Source organism: Salmo salar, chromosome 03 (genome assembly GCF_965601325.2).
Source record: "Salmo salar chromosome 03, fSalSal1, whole genome shotgun sequence".
In the NCBI taxonomy this organism is placed as follows: domain Eukaryota; kingdom Metazoa; phylum Chordata; class Actinopteri; order Salmoniformes; family Salmonidae; genus Salmo; species Salmo salar.
The window spans coordinates 53,344,238-53,369,786 of NC_138293.1; the positions used below are offsets into that span (position 1 = coordinate 53,344,238).

At 41.1% G+C, this 25,549-nt stretch overlaps 1 protein-coding gene across 2 annotated transcripts; it reads left to right on the plus strand.

The window, feature by feature from the left end:
* The first annotated feature begins 2,924 nt into the window (after positions 1–2,924).
* Positions 2,925–25,200, plus strand: bcl2l12 (BCL2 like 12). 2 transcript variants are annotated; one of them, XM_014192281.3, is made up of 8 exons: positions 2,925–3,505; positions 15,232–15,415; positions 15,598–15,856; positions 19,011–19,224; positions 23,388–23,522; positions 23,594–23,667; positions 23,863–24,129; positions 24,869–25,200. In XM_014192281.3, the coding sequence occupies exons 2-8, from the start codon at positions 15,234–15,236 to the stop codon at positions 24,908–24,910; spliced, it is 1,173 nt and encodes a 390-aa protein (XP_014047756.1). In that variant the 5' UTR covers positions 2,925–3,505; positions 15,232–15,233; the 3' UTR covers positions 24,911–25,200. The 2 variants fall into 2 exon arrangements, with proteins under 2 accessions (XP_014047756.1, XP_014047757.1); XM_014192282.3 differs by lacking the exon at positions 2,925–3,505 and adding an exon at positions 3,841–4,110.
* The last annotated feature ends 349 nt before the right edge of the window (positions 25,201–25,549 follow it).

Sequence of the window (25,549 nt, forward strand, 5' to 3'; positions counted from 1 at the left end):
AAAATGGCGAGGTCTTGTGAACGCGCATCTCCAGTCTCTCTGTCACCAGGCAGTCCACTGACAAACTGTGCTGCTGTTATCTGCCCAGAGACAGGAGACGCATCAATCCAGTTTCTGAAGGCTTTAGAGAGCCAATGGAAGCCTTAGAAATGTTTACGTAACAGCTCAGATACTGTAGTTTCGATAGACAAGCAACAGAAGGACTACAAATACGCAGAAAGGCCACTTCCTGCTTGGAATCTTCTCAGGTTTTTGCCTGCCATATGAGTTCTGTTATACTCACAGACTCCATTCAAACAGTTTTAGAAACGTTAGAGTGTTTTCTATGCAAATCTACTAATTATATGCATATTCTCGTTTCTGGGCAAGAGTAGTAACCAGTTTAAATTGGGTACGTTTTTTATCCGGCCGTGAAAATACTGCCCCCTATCCCAGACAGGTTAACGTTCCTGGTTCTGAAGTTGTTAATTTCTGCATCATAGGCTTAGATGAAATATAAACATTTCAAAGGGTATTCAAAAGTAATATATGTGCTGTTGGAAAGCTGGTATGTTGTAGATATTAGCTAAGTTTTTACAGGGTTGTCTTAGGTCAAATGAGCTTTATGTGAGTTTTGTAAATGCTTTCATGCTAATGGCGAGCTAGCGCAGCTAAGGCTAGGTGGCATTGCAATTATAGTTAGCCAGCCTAAAAATACCTGAAAATACAAAAATTGCTTAAAAATACAAAACATGTATCACGTCGGTACTCCTCGACAATAAATCACATTTATGTTGCTAGCAGGGCTGTAAAAAGGTTACAAGACTGCACCCTTCACTGCGGCGATGGCCGGGGTGTGCGGATCAACTTTATGATTAATAATAGTATTTAAAAATAATCAACCTTGTTAACGTGGACTCAAGGGCATCAAGTCCAGGATTAACGAGTGCAGTCATTTAGGGTCTGTTTGCTTCGGATAAGGAAGTTTCTTCTCGCCATCTTCAATTGTGGTGTTGTTGCATCAAAGTGACTGTACACTGATTATTCAAACCTGGTTGCGTTTTGACCATGTTCTTTAAGACCCAAACGGCGTTCCATATCAAACAGCAGCAAACATTGGTTGATGTTCAAATAAAATAAAATTTTATTGGTCACATACACATGGTTAGCAGATGTTAATTCGAGTGTAGCGAAATGCTTGTGCTTCTAGTTCCGACAATGCCGTAATGTCTAACAAGTAATCAAACAAATTCACAACAATTACCTTAAATGTAAGGGATGAATAAGAATATGTACATATAAATATATGGATGAGTGATGGCCGTGCGGCATAGGCAAGATGCAGTAGATGGTATAGAGCAGTATATACATATGAGATGAGTGATGTAGGATATGTAAATATTATTAAAGTGGCGTTATTTAAAGTGACTAATGATAGGCATAGGCAAGACGCAGTAGATGGTATAGAACAGTATATACATGAGATTAGTAATGTAGGATATGTAAACATGATTAAAGTAGCGTTATTTAAGGTGACTGGTGATACCTTTATTAAGTCCATTTATTAAAGTGGCCATAGATTTGAGTCTGTATGTTGACAGCAGCCTCTCTATGTTAGTGATGTCTGTTTAACAGTCTGGTGGCCTTACTGTTGCTAGCTAGCAAACGTCACCTAACCCACTAGCTAACATAACGAGTGACCTGTAATTTAATGCAGCGAAAATGAAGACTGGTGACGGTTATAAATGTGTTTTCTCGTGTTGAGTGGTAGAAGTAAAGAAATGTCTAACATATCCTTTGTTTGAACTACTTACTGGATGTCAGCCACCAACGACAGACCCAATGTCAGATTCCCACACATGCACCGTACCTGCATCATGTGCCACTGCTGAGGGCTGGGGGGTGAGAGGCAGTGGATCAAACCATTGTGAAGCAAAGGGCGGGGGGCCACAATCTTTTGAAACAAAAACGCGCTATTAAGTGTCTATAATCAGGACAAGTGCTTTCATTGCGTACTATTAATATTATTTAAATTATTTATGTTTACAGTAATATATTGGGGGGGACAAATCATATTTTTCCCAGGATGGGGGGTCGTGTCCCCCCTGGGATTTCCGCCTATGGTCTACGCATGAACTCGGAACTGGGAAATCTCCGACTTCCATCTTCAGTGCATCCAAGACCACTGTGAACTCTGAAAAAAACAACCTCCGACTGAGAAAATTCGTTTTGAATGCTTATCCAACTCGGAACCTCAAATTGGGAACTCTGGCCTTTTTCTAGAGCTCTGACTTTCCGAATTTGTTTTTTTCCGAGTTCACAGTTGTCTTGAAAGCACCATTAGCTAGCCAACTTCACAATGACGTCCTATAATGCCGCGTTCAATGCTAGTCGGAACTAGGAAGCTCATTTCCAACTTGCTGATTCATTGAACGAGGCACATGTATAACTACAACCAGTTTTATCAAAGATTTTTACAACTAAGATAGACCACAGCCTGTTGTTTCCAACGGGAACAAATTAGTCATAGTGGGCAGAACAAGCAAGGAGGTGGGCAGAGCCAAGCACGAGCTAGCGAGATCCTATTGGCGCGTTCTTGCAACATTTGCATATTTCCGTCAGGGAACGCCTCTTTGAAGTGAGCGTGTGCAATAACACAATTCGCTTTGGCACTCCTTCTAAACAGCTGTTATTGTTTTGAGTAAAAGTTTGCAAAACGTTGTCCACTCTGTTCAGCACGGATTCTAGTTTTGGTGACAGAAAACTGTATTGAGATCGAATGTTTCATTGATGAGAACATTTGCAGAACGTCGGCCAAAATCCATCTCGTTCTATATTCTCCCACTGCCGGCCAATTGGCTTCTTATTACTACTATATTTGGTAGTGAGTGGAAACGCCATGCGGGTGCTTCATATTTATACGTTCAGTGAATTATCTGTCTCATTGTTCTATCTGTGGTTGTAGCATTTTTGACATTTCCGAGTTTCCTAGTTTCGACTAGTAGTTGAACGCGGCTCAAGTGGGGATCGGGGATTTCTATTGGAGAAGCAATTTCTGCCTATCTTCATACTGTACTGTCTTTGACGTAAATTTGTCTCACCTTGGATATGCGGAAAGCTGGAACTTCGAGTTTCATTTGGTCAAGAGCGGTTGACTTGAAATTGACCCACAAAAGTAGCTAGCAAGACTGGATAAGAAGTAGACAAATTTAAAGAGCGGTCTGTGAGGACTGACAATCGTGGAAGCGAATTAAAACATGTAACGTTAGCTAGCTAAATATGTCTTAAAGTGTTCTATCGAATCAATACAACTTTACAGCGATAGCTAGCTAACGTTAGCCTGCTGTTACTAGCTTGAAGTTGAAAAAGTGGAGAGGAGACGAACGCTTAGCACTATATATATATATATATATATATTTTTTTTTAAGTTATATTTTAGAAAAGTTAATATTACTCCACTGGGAAGTTTTGCTTATGAGGACTCCGATTTGGCGTGGCGTTGAGCAGTGAGACCGACCCACCACAGGTAACGTTAATATTTAAGTGGCCGCATATTTTGAGGGAAAGTCGACTTTCGGTCCGGTGTTCAGCCATTCAAACATCAGTGGGTTTTAGTGGTGTGCCGATGACCAATGTAGAGTTGCACATTTCCATTTTTGAAAAGATGAAGTAAGTCAAGTGTAACCTTGTGAACATTCATGCCACAAATACCACCTGAACTGATACTTGCATGCCATGACTAAAGAAAGGAGAGGGCGTGGTGACAGTCTGATAAGATGCTGGCACGAAGTTCTTGGACTAAGTAATATCCGTATTTACTACAGCCGTTAGCAGGGGCGCAACTTTGGTTTTAGAAGTGGGCAACTTTGGTTTTAGAAGTGGGGGGCATGGGGTCCTCCCTCAGAATTTGTTTGTGCATCTAAAGCTAATTTCCTGCGTTTCTACTAAGGCTTTCCCCGACAAAAAAAAGACGTGTATTTTTCCATTTATAGACACACCCTGTGTGTTTTAACAAAATCAACTGTATGTACTGACTCGAGGGAGCCAGAGAGATCCGAACCAGAAGGAAAAAAAACCTATTCCCGACCGTCCTTCACCCGTTGCTGCTGGCCTTCGCTCCTGAAGTTGCCGGTAATAGGCTATATCAGTGGTCGGAAACCTTTTCCATTTGAAGTGCCAATTTATCTTGCCGTTTATACCAATCTGCGTGCCAGTTATGATTTTCATATGCACATTTTTGTGGAACAGTTTCATTTAATTTATAGTAGTCTTTGTATCTCAAAATCATTGTCTGTGGTTAATCTACATTGCCAAATATGTAATAATAACCAACATAAAGCCAACATTGCAGCCTGCAGGTAGAAAATATCCTGATAAAAATAAATATCCTATAAATCACATTGGCTACGCATGGCCTGTCTGCAATTGTCTTGAAACATTGTATCAACTGGGTCTCCCCAAAACTCGTGCTAGCAAACTTGGAACATTGTATAAAATATTCTGGGCCCTCAGTTTCCCATGCCAGTGAGCTCAGGACCTAGGCTATTTGTGTAAAGGGAAATAAGTAATCAGGTATTTTATGACGTTTCCACTGGATCAGAGCATTACATTTTTCCCTTTCATGCCGAGTGGTTATCGAAAGGGAGAGAGCTGGAAATGTTGTTCAAATACTTTGAGGAACTATAGTCTTTCTAAGTTGATTCTAAAAACAGACTTTGTTTACTTGCTGTTTGAGGTGAAGAGACATTACTTTGAGAAGCTCCACAGCTCATTAGTGGTGGTGAGTTAAGACAATCAGAAATACTATCAGACATCCCCAAATGGGCACATGTATTGGTCTACATTTGCACGCAGGCCATGTAGCCATGTCCTACGTCTATATGCATAATCAGATGCGCGTCCTTACTCAACATTGACAGGAGGGTTTCAAACAAAAGACAATAAATAATTTGACAACTCGTAAATGTAATGAAAAAAACAAAAACTTGTCCACTCCGACAATGAGAACAAACGGTAAATGACTAATATATTTAATGCATTAACAGAAATAACCATAACCAAACACACATTGCAGATTTAGAAATAATGGGAATTAACGGTAAATGTAGGCTACTATTGGTGATGTACAGTATGTAATGGCTAATTGATAGCAAACAATGCACATAATGAAGTTATGTCTATGAAACAATGAATACCCACAAAATTGCATGCGAGAGCGCATTCTGGAGAGACGTGCCTCTGAGCCATAATCCCTATATTCTTGGACCGTGGCATCTCCGCAGCCTCCTCAATGGATTAATCCACTGAGACAGGCGCAAATAAAACAGGTGTCTCGTGTGCCATGAAAGTTGCACAGTATACCCTTAATCTTGTAATAAATCAAATCTAGTGATTCATAACGTGGCATTTCTGCCATGCATTTTTTTGCTGCTATAAATGCTAGCTTAAACAGTTTCTTCTGATAAGTCTCCAGTATCAACATTTCCAAGCAAACAAAAACAGGGAAAATAGAGAATCTTTAGACATGCTGAGCTAAAATAACATACTCTTTGCCAGAATTCAGCCAGCCTGCTCAAGATCATAACATATGCAAATACAGTGCATTCGGAAAGTATTCAGACCCCTTCCCTTTTTCCACATTTTGTTACGTTACAGCCGTATTCTAAAATTGATTAAATGAAACATTTCTCATCAATCTATACACAATACCCCATAATGACAAAGCGATAACAGGCTTTTAGAATAAAAAACAGGAATACCTTATTTACATAAGTATTGAGACCCTTTTCTATGAGACTTGAAATTGAGCTCAGGTGCATCCTTTTTCCATTGTTTCTACAACTTGATTGGAGTCCACCTGTGGTAAATTCCATTGATTGGACATGATTTGGAAAGGCACACACCTGTCTATTTAAGGTCCCACAGTTGACAGTGCATGTCAGAGCAAAAACCAAGCCATGAGGTTGAAGGACTTGTCCGTAGCTTCGAGACAGGATTGTCAGTTCACAGATCTGGGGAAGGGTACCAAAACATTTCTGCAGCATTGAAGGTCCCCAAGAACACAGTGGCCTCCATCATTCTTATATGGAAGAAGTTTGGAACCACCCAGACTATTCCTAGAGCTCGCCGCCCGGCCAAACTGAGGAATCGGGGGAGAAGGGCCTTAGTCAGGGAGGTGACCAAGAACCTGATGGTCACTCTGGCAGAGCTCCAGAGTTCCTCTGTGGAGATGGGAGAATCTTCCAGAAGAAGAACCATCTCTGCAGCACTCCATCATGCCTTTATGGTAGAGTGGCCACTCCTCAGTAAAAGGCACATGACAGCCTGCTTGGAGTTTGCCAAAAGGCACCTAAAGGACTCTCAGAACATGAGAAACAAGTTTCCCTTGTCTAATGAAACCAAGATTGAACTCTTTGGCCTGAATGCCAAGTGTCACATCTGGAGGAAACCTGGCACCATCCCTACAGTGAAGCATGGTGGTGGCAGCATCATGCTGTGGGGATGTTTTTCAGCGGCAGGGACTGGGAGACTAATCAGGATCGAGGGAAAGGTAAACGGAGCAAAGTACAGAGATCCTTGTTGAAAACCTACTCCAGAAGGCTTAGGACTTCAGAATGGGGCGAAGGTTACCCTTCCAACAGGACAATGACCCTAAGCACACAGCCCAGACAACGCAGGAGTGGCTTCGGGACAAGTCTCTGAATGTCCTTGAGTGGCCCAGCCAGAGCCTGGACTTGAACCCGATTTGAACATCTCTGAAGAGAACTGAAAATAGCTGTGCAGCAACACTCCCCATCCAACCTGACAGCTTGAGAGGATCTGCAGAGCAGAATCAGAGAAACTCCCCAAATACACGTGTGTCAAGTTTGTAGCGTCATACCCAAGAAGACTAAAAGGCTTTAATCGCTGCCCAATGTGCTTCAACAAAGTACTGAGTACATGGTCTGAATACTTATGTACATTTGACTCGTTTCAGGAAACTAGGCGTATGTCGCGGGTCACTACATCACAGGAGAGCCATTTGAACGTAAACTTAAAAAAAAAAAATTCTAAATGCATTTTTTGGCAGAAATGCCTTCTGGAACATGTGAACTTTCATGTGCCTTATTAACATACTTGTATGTCATCTGTAATTACAAATAAAATTACGAGCCTAGTTGTTTTAACCACAGAAAAATAACCTAATGAGTGGGCTTGACATGCCGCGGGATGAGTTTGGATTGGTCTGCCATATAGCACGCTTATGTCAATTTGAGCTGGTTAGTATGTGTAGGTAATCCTGTCCTTAAAAAAATATATATTGTGTATTAAAACTGCATAAGTGTTGCTCTCCACTTTCTGGAGGACCGAGTTTTGAAATCAGGGCAATTAGAGTATGATAGCTGAGGAGATGGAGAAAACACCTGTCTCCGGATTACATCTTCAAAGTAAGGGCAACCACGGCCTCCATGACAGGGAGAGGCATCCATCCATGATTTATACGGATTAGATAGTCTAGCTAGCTACTTTTTCAGATATTACAAGTTTGTAATTGTTAGTCATTTTCATTTCTAGTTAGTGTACTGTTTGCTCGCTAGCTAGCATTAGCTGGCTGGCTCACTAGCTAATGTTATGTGTATGATCTTATTATTCGTATCTCAGAGTCATTTGCTTTGCTAGTTATAGCCTAATGTTAGCTAGCTAACATGAACCTGGTTGGTTAGCTACCTGCAGATTCATGCAGGTTAGTAACATGAGTTGGGATTATGGTTCATTATTCAGCTAGCTAGCTTCACGTCTTAACAAAAGACTCCTGTTCAAGTAACCATTTCAATAAAATGCCACTGCGACTGTTGATAGACAGAGATGGTAAATTTATCTACTCCGATTTACAGAGCAGAGTAACTGACGGATTTACAAACGCTTAACAACCGTTGAATATGGCCGGTGTCAGTAAACGCTGGCAAGAGAACTTAATTAAATTGTTGCCAGCAGTAGAATTAGAGCTGTTTATACCGTTAGGGCTGTTTATACCGTGTCAGTGTGAAAAGTAGGGAATTAGCTAGGATAATTGACAGATCAATAATGTTACATTGCTATACTGACTCAAATAAAATATTGCGCTGTCAAATGTCAGTATATCGGTTTTCAATCATTTGCCCGCAGGTTTCATTGTCTGCTTTCAGGTCTAGTGTGATTCATTTAAGCCAACTTTTTGCTAGCTCTAATGGTGCTTCAACTGGCAAAAACTATCCAAGTTAATTTACTTCTGTTGAAACGGGACAAAAAGCCATCAAAACATTTCCATACACACAACAGCTGTTAGCAGTATCTATCTGACAGATGGCTAGAGCTTAACTGGCTGTGGTAGCCCACTAGCTAGTTAATTCTCTTCAGACAGACCTTCAGTCGAGAGGGTTGAAACATTAGCTAACATTACATGTCAGTTACACTTTTAGATCATCACTGGGAATAAATACTTTTTTTCTGTTAAGTCAAACAGCAGTTGCCTTGCCAGCTACATCAGTCAAATAAAGAGTAGCCTGTTTCTGCTCTGCTCTGCTTTTACAACTCTGAGAAAACGCGCAACACACAGAGACAGCAGCCGCAGACAGCAGCACCATGCTGGTCAGAAGCTTTGCCTTCACACAGCCTGTCCGCAAGCTCTGTGGTGTCTGCGTGGTCCTAAATCCAGCCGGCTGAAACCGCCTACCTGACCACTCTGAGGCGCCCAGATGTTTCTAAAGCTCACCGATAGCATTTTTTGTATCACAGTGTAATGATAACACTGAGGGGGGCACATGCAATTTTAGAATGTGGGGTGACAGTTGCGCCCCTGGCCATTAGATTAATCAAACAACCACACATACACACCGATAGTGCTGAGCGATTAGTCGTTTCAGTTCGATTATTAAAATAACTGGTTTCGGTAATAAAAAACAACAACATTATATACAATATAATGGGGGGTGGCCAGTGCTCTTCTGGCTGTGCTGGGTGGAGATAGTACATGGCCATTAACTTCTTAGGGATCAAATCCTGTTAATGGGATCGATTTGACAACATCCGGTGAAATGGCAGAGTGCCAAATTCAATTATTAGAAATATTTAACTTTCATACAATCACAAGTGCAATACACCAAATTAAAGCTTTACTTCTTGTTAATCCAGCCACCGTGTCAGATTTCAAAAAGGCTTTACGGCGAAAGTAAACCATGCTTTTATCTGAGGACAGCACCCCATCAAACAAACAGACAATCATATTTCATCCCGCCAGGCGTGACACAAAACTCAGAAATAACGATATAATTCATGCCTTACCTTTGACGAGCTTCTTCTGTTGGCACTCCAATATGTCCCATAAACATCACAAATGGTCCTTTTGTTCGATTAATTCCGTCGTTATATATCCAAAATGTCCATTTATTTGGCGCATTTGATCCAGAAAAACACCGGTTCCAACTCGAGCAACATGACTACAGAATATCTAATAAATTACCGGTAATCTTTGTCTAAACATTTCAAACAACTTTCCTAATACAACTTTAGGTATTTGTTAATGTAAATAATCAATACTATTTAAGGCGGGATAAACTGCGTTCAATAGCGGATAAAAACAAAGTGGAGCGAGCTTTCAGGTTGCGCGCCCCTAACAAACAGTACACTTCACTCGACCCTCGTTCTGAACAGCAATACTTCTTCATTACTCAAAGGAAAAACATCAACCAATTTCTAAAGACTGTTGACATCCAGTGGAAGCGATAGAAACCGCAAGCAAGTGCCTTAAATCTAGATCCCCATAGAAAACCCATTGAAAAGAGAGTGACCTCAAAAAAACATTCCTGGATGGTTTGTCCTCGGGGTTTCACCTGCCAAATAAGTTCTGTTATACTCACAGACATCATTCAAACAGTTTTAGAAACTTCAGTGTTTTCTATCCAAATCTACTAATAATATGCATATCCTAGCTTCTAGGCCTGAGTAGCAGGCAGTTTACTTTGAGCACGCTTTTCATCTGGACGTGAAAATACCGCCCCCTAGCCTAGAGAGGTTTTAAGGCCAGATTGTTCTTCAACATGTTCATAGATGACCAGCAGGGTCAATCAGAGGTTGAGACAGCAGGTGCGGTAGAGAGAGAGAATCAAAAACAACAGGTAGCACGTCCGGTGAACAGGTCAGGGTTCCATAGCCGCAGGCAGAATAGTTGAAACTGCAGCAGCAACACGACGAGATGACTCCTTCCTGTTCATAGATGACCAGCAGGGTCAATCAGAGGTTGAGACAGCAGGTGCGGTAGAGAGAGAGAATCAAAAACAACAGGTAGCACGTCCGGTGAACAGGTCAGGGTTCCATAGCCGCAGGCAGAATAGTTGAAACTGCAGCAGCAACATGACGAGATGACTCCTTCCTGTCCACAGTCCATCAGGCCAGCTAGTCCTGAGGCATGGTCCTAGGGCTCAGATCCTCCGGGAGGGGAGGGAGGGAGAGAGAGAGTTAGAGGGAGCATACCATAAATTCACACAGGACACCAGGTAAGACAGGAGAATTACACCAGATATAACAGACTGACCCTTGCCCCCCGGCACAAACTATTGCAGCATAGATAATGGAGGCTGAGTCGGGGGACACTGTGGCCCTGTCCGACGATACACCCGGACAGGGCCAAACAGGCAGGATATAACCCCACCCACTTTGCCAAAGCACAGCCCCCACACCAATAGAGGGATATCAACAGACCACCAACTTAATACCCTGAGACAAGGCTGAGTATAGCCCACAAAGATCTCCTCCACCGCATGAGCCTGACGGGACGCAAATCCGGACCTTGAAATCAGCCCTAGCCTTAACAGGAAGCCAGTGTAGAGAGGCTAGCACTAGAGTAATATGATCAAATGTTTTGGTTCTAGTCAAGATTCTAGCAGCAGTGTTTAGCACTAACTGAAGTTTGTTTAGTGCCCTTATCCATGTAGCCAGAGATTAGAGCACTACAGTAGACTAATCTAGAAGTGACAAAATCATGGATGAGCTTTTCTGCGTAATTTTTGGACAAAAAGTTAGATTTTTCCAATGTTACCAGATGGAAAAAAGCTGTTCTTGAAATATTCCTTATATGTTCGTCAAAAGAGAACTCAGGGTCTAGAGTAACGCAGAGGTTTTTCAGTTTTATTTGAGATGACTGTACAACCATCAATATTAATTGTCAGATCCAACAGCAATTCACTTTATTTCTTGGGACCTAGAACTATCATCTTTGTTTTGTCTGAGTTTAAAAGTAAAACATGTGCTTCCATCCACTTCCTTATGTCTGAAACACAGGCTTCCAGGGAGGGCAATTTTGGGGCTTCACCATGTTTCATCGAAATGTACAACTGTGTGTCGTCCGCATAGCAGTGAAAGTTGACATTGTGTTTCTGAATGACATCACCAAGAAGTAGAATTTATAGTGTAAACAATAGTGGTCCTAAAATGGAACCTTGAGGAACACTGAAACTTTTATAATTGATTTGTCAGAGGATAAACCATACACATAGACAAATAGATATCTTTCCGACAGATAAGATCTAAACCAGGCAAGAACATGTCCATGTAGACCAATTAGGGTTTCCAATCTCTCCAAAAGAATGTGGTGATCGATGGTGTCAAAAGCAGCGCTAACGTCTAGGAGCACGAGGACCGATGCAGAGCCTTGGTCTGGCGCCATTAAAAGTAATTTACCACCTTCACGAGTGCAGTCTCGGTGCTATGATGGGCTGTAAAACCAGACTGAAGCGTTTTCGTATACACAATTTGTCTTCAGGATGGCAGTGAGTTGCTGGGCAACAGCTTTTTTTTTAAATGTTGAGAGCAATTGGAGATTTGAGATAGGCCTATTTAATACAATTTTTTTTATTTTTTTTTTATATATATATATATTTTTTTTAAATACATTTTTTCGGTCAAGGTTTGGCTTTTTCACGACAGGCTTTATTACTAGCACTTTTAGTGATGTGGTACACATCCGGTGGGTAGGGAGCCATTTATTATGTTCAACATAGGAGGGCCAAGCACAGGAAGTAGCTCTTTCAGTAGTTTAGTTGGAATAGTATGCAGCTGGAAGTTTTAGAGGCCATGACTATTGCCATAAATGTGTCAAGACATACAGGATTAAAGAACTTGTCTCCATTTATTCTAGGTCCTGGCAGATTTATGCAGACTCAGGACAACTGAGTTATGGAAAATATAAATTCAAAAAGTAGTCCGTAATTTGCTTTCTAACGATCATGAACTTTTCATTGAAGTTCATGAATTCATCACTGCTGATGTGAAAGCCATCTTCTCTTGGGGAATGCTGCTCTTTAGTTAGCTTTGCGACCGTATCAAAAATACATTTTGCATTGTTCTTATTCTCCTCAATTAAGTTGAAAAAATAGGATAATCGAGCAGCGGTGAGGGCTCTTCAATATTGCATGGTTCTGTCTTTCCAAGCTAGTTGGAAGACTTTCCTATTTTCTGGAAGCTTGCTTCAGGGCTCGGGTATTAAAGGTTCAATTTAGATTCCCAGTTAGGTGGTTAACCTCTATGGGCTAGGTGGGACGCTAGCGTGCCACCCGTGGTGCACTCCATCAACAGCAGGTGCATTTCAAGAGCGGCAAATTTGAATCCAAATAAATGTCAAAATTCAAATTTTTCAAAAATACAACTATTTTACACCATTTGAAAGATAAACATCTCCTTAATCTAACCACGTTTTACGATTTCAAAAAGGTTTTACGGCGAAAGCATAAATTTAGAGTATGTTAGGACAGTACATTTACAAGAGTTGTGTGTAATGTTTTGTCAAGTCAAAGACAGGGTCACCAAAACCATAAAACCAGCTAAAATGATGCACTAACCTTTTACAATCTCCATCAGATGACACTCCTAGGACATTATGTTAGACAATGCATGCATTTTTAGTTCTATCAAGTTCATATTTATATCCAAAAACAGCGTTTTACTATGGCATTGATTTTGAGGAAATCGTTTCCCTCCAATAACCGGCAGTCAAGTCAGCGTCACAAATTAAATAATTAAAATTAGAAAACATTGGTAAAATATTATATTGTCATTTAAAGAATTATAGATTTACATCTCTTGAACGCAATCAACTTGCCAGATTTAAAAATAACCTTACTGGGAAATCACACTTTGCAATAATCTGAGCACTGCGCCCAGAAAAATACGCGTTGCGATACAGACTAGACGTCATGTTGGGGAGATCTAAAATCGAAAATACTATGTAAATAATCCATTACCTTTGATTCTCTTCATCAGATGTCACTTCCAGGTATCACAGGTCCATAACGAATGTAGTTTTGTTCAAAAAAGCTCATCATTTATGTCGAAAAATCTCCGTCTTGTTAGCACATGATCTAAGCCAGCCGGACTTCTCGTCATGAACGAGGGGAAAAAATATATTTCCGTTCGTTCAAACATGTCAAACGTTGTATAGCATAAATCATTAGGGCCTTTTTTAACCAGAACATGAATAATATTCAAGGTGGACGAATGCATACTCTTTTATAACGTATTGGAACGAGGGTACCCAACATGAACTCGCGCGCCAGGTGTCTAATGGGACATCATCGTTCCATGGCTCTTGTTCGGTCAGATCTCCCTCCAGAAGACTCAAAACACTTTGTAAAGGCTGGTGACATCTAGTGGAAGCAATAGGAAGTGCCAAAATATTCCTCAGCCCCTGTGTTTTTCAATGGGATAGGTTTAAAGTCAATACAACACATCAGGTATCCACTTCCTGTCAGAAAATGTCTCAGGGTTTTGCCTGCCAAATGAGTTCTGTTATACTCACAGACACCATTCAAACAGTTTTAGAAACTTTAGAGTGTTTTCTATCCATATATAATAAGTGTATATGCATATTCTAGTTACTGGGTAGGATTAGTAACCAGATTAAATCGGGTACATTTTTTTTATCCAGACGTGCAAATGCTGCCCCCTAGCCCTAACAGGTTAACCAATTTAATAAAACGTTTTTTTTTTTTTTTTTTTTTTTTACTCTGACGTTCTTGGGTAGGTAGAGGGAGTCTGGAAGGTCATCTAGCAATCTTTGGGTTGTCCGAGAATTTATAGCATGTCTTTTGATGATCCTTGGTTGGGGTCTGAGGAGTTTATTTGTTGCAAATGTAATAAAATGGTGGTCCGATTTAGTCCAGGATTTTGAGGAAAAACATTTTAGATCCACAATATTTATCCACGGGACAAAACTAGATCCAGAGTATGACTGTGGCAATGTGTAGGTCTGGAGACATGTTGGACAAAACCCACTGAGTCGATGGCTCCGAAAGCCTTTTGGAGTTGGTCTGTGGACTTTCCATGTGAATATTAAAGTCACTAAAATTGTGAATATTATCTGCCACCACTACAAGGTCTGATTAGGAATTCAGGAACTCGGACTTCCCTGATTTGAGTAGGTTGCATAGATTTAATGACTAAAACATGTATGTATGTGTAAATGTTAGCGACACTGGTGTTCGAGGCGGAAGTGTTCGAACTCTTGTGTGTAGAATGATTGAAATGTGGATAGACTGGATTCTCCAGCCGTGTGTTTGTGTACGGCATTGCTTTCACTTCCCTATGAGTGCCATGGCATCAGCCATGGTGTTTGTCACTGACGTATTCAGGTAGAAACAAAGACTGTTCCATTATTAACACAACCGACACTTGCGCAACTATGGGGAAAAACAGACTGTAAACTATATTTCTTCTCCAACGTTTATTGAAAACATCAATACATTTGCACTTGTTGTCTCAAATACATTGTTACAGTTGTTGGTTAGTTAGCTAGCAAATGTTTTGCCATATTAGCATTGTCATGAAATCATTCAAAACAAGACATGGTATCAAGAACAAGATGAAGCTAGCTGAAATGTGTCACTTACGATTCCCCACAAAGCAGTTTCTTGTAATTTTTGGTAACTATTTGGCCATCCAGAATCACAACTCACTGACTTCTGCCCCATTAAAGCATGCACATCGTTTTAGTGACATTGTCAGCGAACCCATCTGTGGAAGCATGACAGATCTAGGCTGCATACGGTCAGTCTGTCTGTCGGTCAATAAAAGCCATAGAAGTTAAAATCAAATCCCTTGACTAATGAAAGGGTTGGTGTCTTTAGGTTGGGGCTGCCTTTGGAGTTGACTTTAAACATGCACTTGTAGGAGTTGCTATACTGCATACTAAGACACAAAAAATGTCAGGTATAGGCCAATAACATTTCTCTCTCTCTCTCTCAGTGATGTCAACTGATGCGCTCAACCCTTCCTCTCCCAACCCCTCTGTCTCGTCCATCTCTCTGGTTGAGATCAAGGCAGACACTCGTCTGGTGCTGAAAGCTTTCCTCCGCAGCGCACTCTCTAATCCTTCGGCCGAGCGGCTTGGGACGGTGGGTGGAAGCTACAAAGACCACAACAAGTACAGGTAACAACTCTCTCACATCCCCGTCACCTCACATCCCTGCCATTCACCCTCACCCCAGTTGTATGTTTTAAAAATGCCACCCAATATCCTTTAACCTTTTATTTTTAATGGTATCTTTTTTTTGTTGCAATCAATCCAACCATCCTACCTCTTTATCCATCTCCCCTGTCTCTTCCTTCCAGTGAAAAGGAGTCTAGGAAGCGGCCGGACAATGGCTGGGACTCTCTGGATGAAGCAATCAGCTCAGTGGAGGAGAAGAAACACGGCTTGAAGGACCTCATTAAGAGACGACTGCAGCCACGGCCCTCCACCCTGCCTCTCCGTCGCTCAGCTAAAGACAGCGGTGCAGACCAGACACATAATGGTGGCTCCTTGGAGAAGGACGGAAGACCAAACCGAACCAACCCAGGCCTGCCAGGCTTCTTCAGAGACCAACTCGAGGTGAGATGGATTCACGTTGTTAATCACAATGCATTATTCAAAATGTACTAAGAAATTACATGTCACATACAGTACCAGTCAAAGGTTTAGACACACCTACTCATTCAAGGGTTTTTCATTATTTTTACTATTTTCTACATTGTAGAATACTAGTGACAACATCAAAACTGGGAAATAACACATGGAATCATGCAGTAACCAAAAAAGTGTTAGACAAATCCAAATATATTTTATATTTGAGATTCTTCAAAGTAGCCACCCTTTGCCTTGATGACAGTTTTGCACACTCTTGGCATTCTCTCAACCAGCTTCATGAGGTAGTCACCTGGAATACATTTCAATTACCAGGTGTGCCTTGTTAAAAGTTAATTTGTTGAATTTCTTTCCTTAACCTCTATGGGCTAGGTGGGACGCTAGCGTGCCACCCGTGGTGCACTCCATCAACAGCAGGTGCATTTCAAGAGCGGCAAATTTGAATCCAAATAAATGTCAAAATTCAAATTTTTCAAACATACAACTATTTTACACCCTTTGAAAGATAAACATCTCCTTAATCTAACCACGTTTTACGATTTCAAAAAGGTTTTACGGCGAAAGCATAAATTTAGAGTATGTTAGGACAGTACATTTACAAGAGTTGTGTGTAATGTTTTGTCAATTCAAAGACAGGGTCACCAAAACCATAAAACCAGCTAAAATGATGCACTAACCTTTTACAATCTCCATCAGATGACACTCCTAGGACATTATGTTAGACAATGCATGCATTTTTTGTTCTATCAAGTTCATATTTATATCCAAAAACAGCGTTTTACTATGGCATTGATGTTGAGGAAATCGTTTCCCTCCAATAACCGGCAGTCAAGTCAGCGTCACAAATTAAATAATTAAAATTAGAAAACATTGGTAAAATATTATATTGTCATTTAAAGAATTATAGATTTACATCTCTTGAACGCAATCAACTTGCCAGATTTAAAAATAACCTTACTGGGAAATCACACTTTGCAATAATCTGAGCACTGCGCCCAGAAAAATACGCGTTGCGATACAGACTAGACGTCATGTTGGGGAGATCTAAAATCGAAAATACTATGTAAATAATCCATTACCTTTGATTCTCTTCATCAGATGTCACTTCCAGGTATCACAGGTCCATAACGAATGTAGTTTTGTTCAAAAAAGCTCATAATTTATGTCCAAAAATCTCCGTCTTGTTAGCACATGATCTAAGCCAGCCGGACTTCTCGTCATGAACGAGGGGAAAAAATATATTTACGTTCGTTCAAACATGTCAAACGTTGTATAGCATAAATCATTAGGGCCTTTTTTAACCAGAACATGAATAATATTCAAGGTGGACGAATGCATACTCTTTTATAACGTATTGGAACGAGGGTACCCAACATGAACTCGCGCGCCAGGTGTCTAATGGGACATCATCGTTCCATGGCTCTTGTTCGGTCAGATCTCCCTCCAGAAGACTCAAAACACTTTGTAAAGGCTGGTGACATCTAGTGGAAGCAATAGGAAGTGCCAAAATATTCCTCAGCCCCTGTGTTTTTCAATGGGATAGGTTTAAAGGCAATACAACACATCAGGTATCCACTTCCTGTCAGAAAATGTCTCAGGGTTTTGCCTGCCAAATGAGTTCTGTTATACTCACAGACACCATTCAAACAGTTTTAGAAAATTTAGGGTGTTTTCTATCCATATGTAATAAGTATATGCATATTCTAGTTACTGGGTAGGAGTGGTAACCAGATTAAATCGGGTATGTTTTTTTATCCAGCCGTGTCAATACTGCCCCCTAGCCCTGACAGGTTAATACATTTGAGCCAATCAGTTGTGTTGTGACAAGGTAGGGGTGGTATACAGAAGATAGCCCTATTTGGTAAAAGACCAAATCCATATTATGGCAAGACCAGCTCAAATAAGCAAAGAGAAACGACAGTCCATCATTACTTTAAGACATGAAGGTCAGTCAATACGGAACATTTCAAGAACTTTACACTTTCTTCAAGTGCAGTCGCAAAAACCATAAAGCGCTATGTGAAACTGGCTCTCATGAGGACCGCCACAGGAAAGGAAGACCCAGAGTTACCTCTGCTGCTGAGGATAAGTTCATTAGAGTTACCAGCCTCAGAAATTGCATCGAAAATAAATGCTTCACAGAGTTCAAGTAAAAGACACATCTCAACATCAACTGTTCAGAGGAGACTGCGTGAATCAGGCATTCATGGTCGAATTGCTGCGAAGAAACCACTACACCAATTAAAAGAAGATTTTGGTTCCAACCTCTGTCTTTGTGAGACGCAGAGTAGGCGAACAGATGATCTCTGCATGTGTGCTTCCCACCGTGAAGCATGGAGAAGGAGGTATGATGGGGTGCTTTGCTGGTGACACTGTCAGTGATTTAACCAGCATTGCTACCACAGCATTCTTCAGCGAAACGCCATCCATGATGGAGTGCTGCATCAGATGACCTGGCCTCCACAATTACCTGATCTCAACCCAATTGAGATGGTTTGGGATGAGTTGGACCGCAGAGTGAAGGAAAAGCAGCCAACAAGTGTTCAGCGTATGTGGGAACTCCTTCAAGACTGTTGGAAAAGCATTCCAGGTGAAGCTGGTTGAGAGAATGCCAAGAGTGTGCAGAGCTGTCATTGAGGTAAATGGTGGCTCCTTTGAAGAGTCTAAATATATATTTTGATTTGTTTAACACTTTTTTTGGTTACTACATGATTCCATGTGTGTTTTTTCATAGTTTTATTGTCTTCACTATTATTCTACAATGTAGAAAATAGTACAAATAAAGAAAAACCCTTGAATGAGTAGATGTCCAAACTTTTGACTGGTACTGTAATTGGCTGGTATCCCAATCCCACATTTTAAGAGTTTTGTTGGGTTTTAGGTCAGACAGAAGACCTGTGACCGATTTTTAGCTGCTATTTTAAATTCTAGACAAGACCACATCGGTCCTAGAGCAAAACTGCTGCTCTGAAATCTAGCAGAAAACTATGGAATGTAATAACCACATTCCACAACTTATGATATGTACAAAGATGTGTGTGTGTGTGTGTGTGTGTGTGTGTGTGTGTGTGTGTGTATATACACATACATACATTATCCATCATTCTTACTATTACCTCAGGAAGACATTAGGTTCCCCTCCACGTCAGATGAAGAAGGGAACGATCCGAAACAGCAGAAAAAGTCAAAGAAGTTGAAGAGCCAGCTCTCCTCTTTCTTCAGCATAAAAAAGAAGCCAGAAAAGGATAAAGACAAGGATGAAACGCGTCTTCAGAGGCCATCCACACTGACCATCGACGTAGGGCCAGTACCCGGGGTGCCAGTCATCTCTCCCAGTAAGTATTTTGGAACCGAACAGTCGGCAGCAATAAATGTTTGCCTCAAAGTATGATATTTATTAGGGGTTCAGCAGCGAACACCATTGGCTCATAGTGGCCATATTGTTTGAGCTGGAGTCCTGGTTGAAGAAATGAGTACATTTACATTACATTTTAGTCATTTAGCAGACGCTCTTATCCAGAGCGACTTAGAGTAGTGAATGCATACATTTCATACATTTTTTTTCTCCGTACTGGTCCCCCAGTGGGAAACGAACCCACAACCCTGGCGTTGCAAACACCATGCTCTACCAACTGAGCCACACAGGACCACATAGATGCTATATACCAAATTTAGTATCAATCGGTCTAGCGGTTCTGGTGAAGTAGACGCTTTAAAGTACATAATTAAAAATAGTCCAAAATACATCAAAGCACATTGCATGATCTGTTCGATGTTGAGTTTTGATATTGGACAAGCCTGAAAATTAGTACAGTGGTAGCTCATCCAAGGGGCACAGTGGGCCCGCAACTTGAGCCACGTCATTGCTATTTGCAGCTATACTTATTATTATTCATGTTAGGGGTTCAAGCAGCGAAGCTGGGTGAAACCCTGTTGTTTTTGCTGGCGTTCATTATTGTTATTATTATTATTATTATACATCTTCTGTCAAGGAAAATGAACATGTACATTCCTGTATGATAATAAGGCTTAGGAGGATGAAAGATTGCATGATGGTAAAGGCCATTGGCCACACCCTCTCATGCAATGCCAATTGGCCGAATGGTGGCACTATAACAAACAATTGAAAATTCTACATTTGAAAGCTCATGCCCCTCACCCCGTTTGAGCTAGAGTCCTGAAATTCGGTACCCATGAGGTCCGCCATGATCCATTTTTTTTGCCATTTTGAATTTTGTTAACAATTAAAACGCTACTTCTCTGGCACCGAATGACCAATCTGCATGAAACTTGACATGTGGCATCTATTTACGTCTCTCAACGTAAAAATAGTTCAGACTACAACCTAAAACAACTAGTACCTATTGACCAATAAACATGTGGGCATGGTCTCACACATAAAGGTCTATAAATCAGTCACGGATATTCATATTGTAACAAAACTTGGTACATATTTTGCAAACTCTGTCAAGGCTCAACATATCCAAGCACCTTCATATCAACCACACGGTGGCACTATAATAGGCACATTTCCATATCTCTTGATCTGTTTGACTCAGTAATGAAATTAGCATCCATTCAAAAGGATATAAGACTAGCTAACCTTTTTTTAAAGTATGGTTGAGTTTGTTCACATTATTGCACTGTTGGATGGGAAAAAAACATTAATGCAAGCTCATAGAGCCCATGTTGTTTCAGCTAGAGTCTTTGAAAATATGAGTTTGAAGATATGTATCCATACAGTGCATTTGGAAAGTATTCAGACCGCTTCCACATTTTCTTACGTTACAGCCTTATTCTAAAATGAATTAAATATTTTTTTCCCTCATCAATCTACACACCATAATAACAAAGCAAAAACAGGTTTTGAATTTTTTTCTAACGTATTAAAAATAAAAATAACATTACATGTACATAAGTATGCAGACCCTTTACTCAGTACTTTGTTGAAGCACCTTTTGGCAGAGATTACAGCCTCGAGTCTTCTTGGGTATGACGCTACAAGCTTGGCACACCTGTATTTGGGGAGTTTCTCCAATTCCTCTGCAGATCCTCTCAAGCTCTGTCAGGTTGGATGGTGAGCATCACTACACAGCTACTTTCAGGTCTCTCCAGAGATGTTTGATCGGGTTCGGGCTCTGGCTGGGCCACTCAAGGACATTCAGAATCTTGTCCTGAAGCCACTCCTGTGTTGTCTTGGCTGTGTGCTTAGTTTCGTTGTCCTGTTGGAAGGTGAACCTTCGCCCTAGTCTGAGGTCCTAAGCAAGTTTTCATCAAGGATCTCTTTGTACTTTACTCCATTCTTCTTTCCCTCGATCCTGACTGGTCTCCCAGTCCCTGCCGCTGAAAAACATCCCCATAGCATGATGCTGCCACCACCATGTTTCACCGTAGGGATGGTTCCAGGTTTCCTCCAGATGTGATGCTTGGCATTCAGGCCAAAGAGTTCAATCTTGGTTTCATCAGACCAGGGAAACTTGTTTCTCATGTTCTGAGAGTCCTTTAGGTGTCTTTTGGCAAACTCAAAGCAGGCTGTCATGTGCCTTAAACTGAGGAGTAGCTTCTGTCTGGCTACTCTACCATAAAGGCCTGATAGGTGGAGTGCTGCAGCGATGGTTCTCCCGTCTCCACAGAGGAACTCTGGAGCTCTCTGTGACCATCGTGTTCTTGGTCACCTCCCCGACTAAGGCTCTTCTCCCTGTATTGCTCAGTTTGGACGGGCGGGCAGCCAGCTCTAGCAAGAGTCTTGGTGGTTCCAAACTTCTTCCATTTAAGAATGGAGTCCACTGTGTTCTTGGGGACCTTCAATGCTGCAGAAATGTTTTGGTACCCTTCCCCAGAACTATGCCTCCACACAATCATGTCTCGGAGCTCTACGAACAATTCCTTCAACCTCATCGCTTGGTTTTTGCTCTGACATGCACTGTCAACTGTGGGACCTTAAATAATATTTACCTCTTATGTGCATCATGTGCACATTCAGATAGCCTTGTCCAACTAGGTCTACTATCAATCACCTCGTATACCTTAGCTGGCAACATTGTAACCAATGCCAGCCTTACATGTAATTAACCATCGGCTGCTATAGGATATTAAGCCCACAGGTTAAACAATTTAGCTCTGATTTTCTCCCCATCATAATTGTCGGAGGGGGGTAAATAAGTGACTTCCTTGAAAAGGGGAGAATATGAGCTTTACAACAATGCCAGAATTATTACTGTACTCATAATATTCAGCAGAAATCATGTGTTTTTCCAATCTGAAAAAGCAACCGCAACTCGCTATTGCCATAGATGAAAATAACGCTTATGGCAAAATAGAACTGGATGTGATCTGAGCAAAATGGTTAGTTTGTTACAATTGAAGTGTTCTTGCTGTGCATCAGCTCAAAAGAAAGAGTGATTGAAGTGACCGGGAACCAGTGGTGTAAAATACTTTAAAGTACTACTTAAGTGGTTTTTGGGGGTATCTGTACTTTACTTTACTATTGATATTTTGGGCCACTTTTACTTCACTACATTCCTAAAGAAAATAACGTACTTTTTACACCCTACATTTTCCATGACACCCAAAAGTACTTGTTACATTTTGAATACTTAACAGGACAGGAAAATTGTCCAATTCATGCACTTATCAAAAGAACATCCCTGTCCATCCCTACAGCCTCTCATCTGGTGGACTTAATAAACACAAATGCATCTTTTGTAAATTATGTCTGAGTGTTGGAGTGTGCCCCTGGCTATCCGTACATTTTAAAAACAAGAAAATGGTGCCGTCTGCTTTGCTTAATAAAGTGATTTGAAATTATTTTTACTTTTGATACTTAAGTATATTTAGAATCAAATACTTTTAGACTTTTACTCAAGTAGTATTTTACTGGGCGACTTCCACTTTTACTTGAGTAACTTTCTATTAAGGTATCTATACTTTTAATCCAGTATGACAATTGGGTACTTTTTCCACCACTGCTGGGAGCTGTGTGTGGGAGAGCCAGATCAACACAATCAGCTCGCGCAACAGAAACATGTTATCGATCAATGAGAGGATTGCATTATGTATTCTACACAGCTATGCATGCTTATGATTGGACAAAACAGATGAAAATGAGCTTCATGCCGAAGTGAATGTCTATTAGTCTCACGTGGACTTCTCGTCTTGTTACAAATTTAGTCAACTAAAATGAAAAGCAATTGGTAAGAGTTCGTTTTTTTTTTCAGAGCGTCTCGTTATCGTAATTTAGTTTGTCAGGAACAATAGGTTGTTGACGACTATTTTTCGTCATAGTTATTGTTGACGAAATTAACACTTCAACACACCTGATTCAAAGTTGAATGTCCAGACTGAAGACAATGCATGTTTTTAGTTGATTATTTCAAACATGAGTGTTGGATCAAAAGCTGGAATTAAAGCCTGCAACATCCAGTAGCTCTCCAGGACCAGAGTTGGAGGCCCATTCTATTACATTCCTACTGTTCTCTCCTCCCATCCCTCTCTGTAGCTCACCCTCCTGAGTTCTATGAGGAGGTGGCTGAGACTCTGGACAGGATTGCTCAGCGGTCCCACAGTATGAAGAGACCCCAAAGGTCCAGCCCACGACCCAGCCCTGCTACCACCCCGGTCAAACCTCCCCCTGGTGAGTGGAAACACACATGCTATGCTGCTGTATGGCTATTCTTTATTTTTATCCATCTCTCCTGTCCTCAGAACCTGACAAAGAAGGAATGGTGCGCCAGCTGGTCCAGGTACTGTCTATGGAAGGGGACGCCATCAACTACAAGGTAAGGCTTCTGGTGTAGGACTAGATCTAGATCACCTGACACTGCAGTTTCTAACTACCTACACAGTTTAACTACCTACGTACACCTTTACGAACTACCTACACCATTACAAACTAACTACACCTCTACTAAGTACACCTTTACTATGCACACCTTTACTAACTACCTACCCTTGTATTGTGTGTGCCCCCTCAGATCCAGTCGGACCCCTTCCTGCGCTCTACACTGAACCGTCTCTCATACCCGTCCTTCGCCAAGCTCCTGGACACCTTCGCCAGCCAGGAACAGGCCACGCCCTCACCTTTGCCGTCTCCTGCTAGCAGCCCCACGCTGAGACGAGTGGCCGTCACCATGGAGGTGTCGCGGCGTGTCGTCACGGCGACAGGGATGCAGCGCATGCAGGGCTACGCAGAGCGCTATATGGAGAACTTTGCCCCCTGGGTGAAGAGCCAAGGAGGATGGGTGAGTGTTTGCTCCAATTGCCCTGTCCCTATCAGAACTCTCTCTCTAAACTATTTTTGCAAAATGCAAGTTGGCCCTAACTTTTAATGCAGATTTAGCTTAGTGTTTGTTTTCCATTTCTCCTAATCAGCTAAATATATGAAGAATATATACATGTATTTGATAAGAGTAACTTGTTTGGTTGTGTAGACTGGTTGGTTGTTGAGCAACAAAACCGACATGTGCGCAACTATGGGGGAAATCAGACGGGGTTCACTTAGTTTGTTGACAACATATAAACTATATTTCATCTCCAATGTTTATTGAAAACATAAAGTTGCACAACGAGCACTATTTTTGTGTTGTTGGTTAGCTAGCTAGTGAATTCTGGACATATTAGCATTGAAGTGACATCAGTCAAAACACCTCAAAGCAAGACATGGTATCAAGAACAAGATAAAACTAGCTGAAACGAGCCACGTACGATTCCCCACCTGGCGGCATCTTGTCATTGTTGCTAGCCTTTGGCCATCCAGAATCGCAACAACACATGGACTTCTGCACCATTGAAGCGTGTGAAACGTTTTCGTGACATTGTAAGCTAACCCATCTTTTAAAAAATGTAAAAATGTTCTAAAGATTAAAGGTTGTTTCCAAACACAACCACCAGGAGGCAGAAGAAGTCACTGACCACAGCAGGCATCTGGTGCTGATTTTCCCTCAATTTCTAAATCCCACATCTCCCATTTTCCTTCTGCAGGAAAGTATTGTCCAGTTGGAAGAGATTTTGGAGTGCGACTGACAACCCTACACCATCAAGGCAGCTCGGAAATCCTCACTACTTCCTTTTAACGGTGAACTCTAATCTCTGACTAAGGCCTGGAGTTGTTTCCTATCAGGTCAGGTACAACTCAAGGGCCTTCCTGACATCAGTCTCTCCTTTGGTGAGAGACTGAGAAGGCATTAGCTTTTTATAACTCTACGACACGTGAATTATGTCACTTGTATTTATGTCTGAGAATCACGTGTACTTGTACAATTTAAAAAAAAATGTTTTTATCAATGTTTTTCTATAAACATGTTTTACAAAAACTGATGTTTACAGTGTGGTCTGTGGTTTGGGTTTCATTACTTGGTGTTATGACTGGAGATCATAATTAAATGGTGTACTCTGATAGTCAATTTATAATGATATGAGATATTTATTTCATTAGAATGACGAACCCTGTTGCAAGTCAATGACCTCTTCAGTTGTCTATTGGACAGCAATAAGTATATGAAAGCATAGGCTCCTCTCAGAACTATAAGAGAAGTGAATTCATACGCACAATATGGAAACAAGTTGTTGGAACTATTACCACATTCATAATCAGAGATTCATACATTTGGTTAAGTGTATTTTACAAAATGTGCAAGTTCACAAAACAAATACCACTTCACA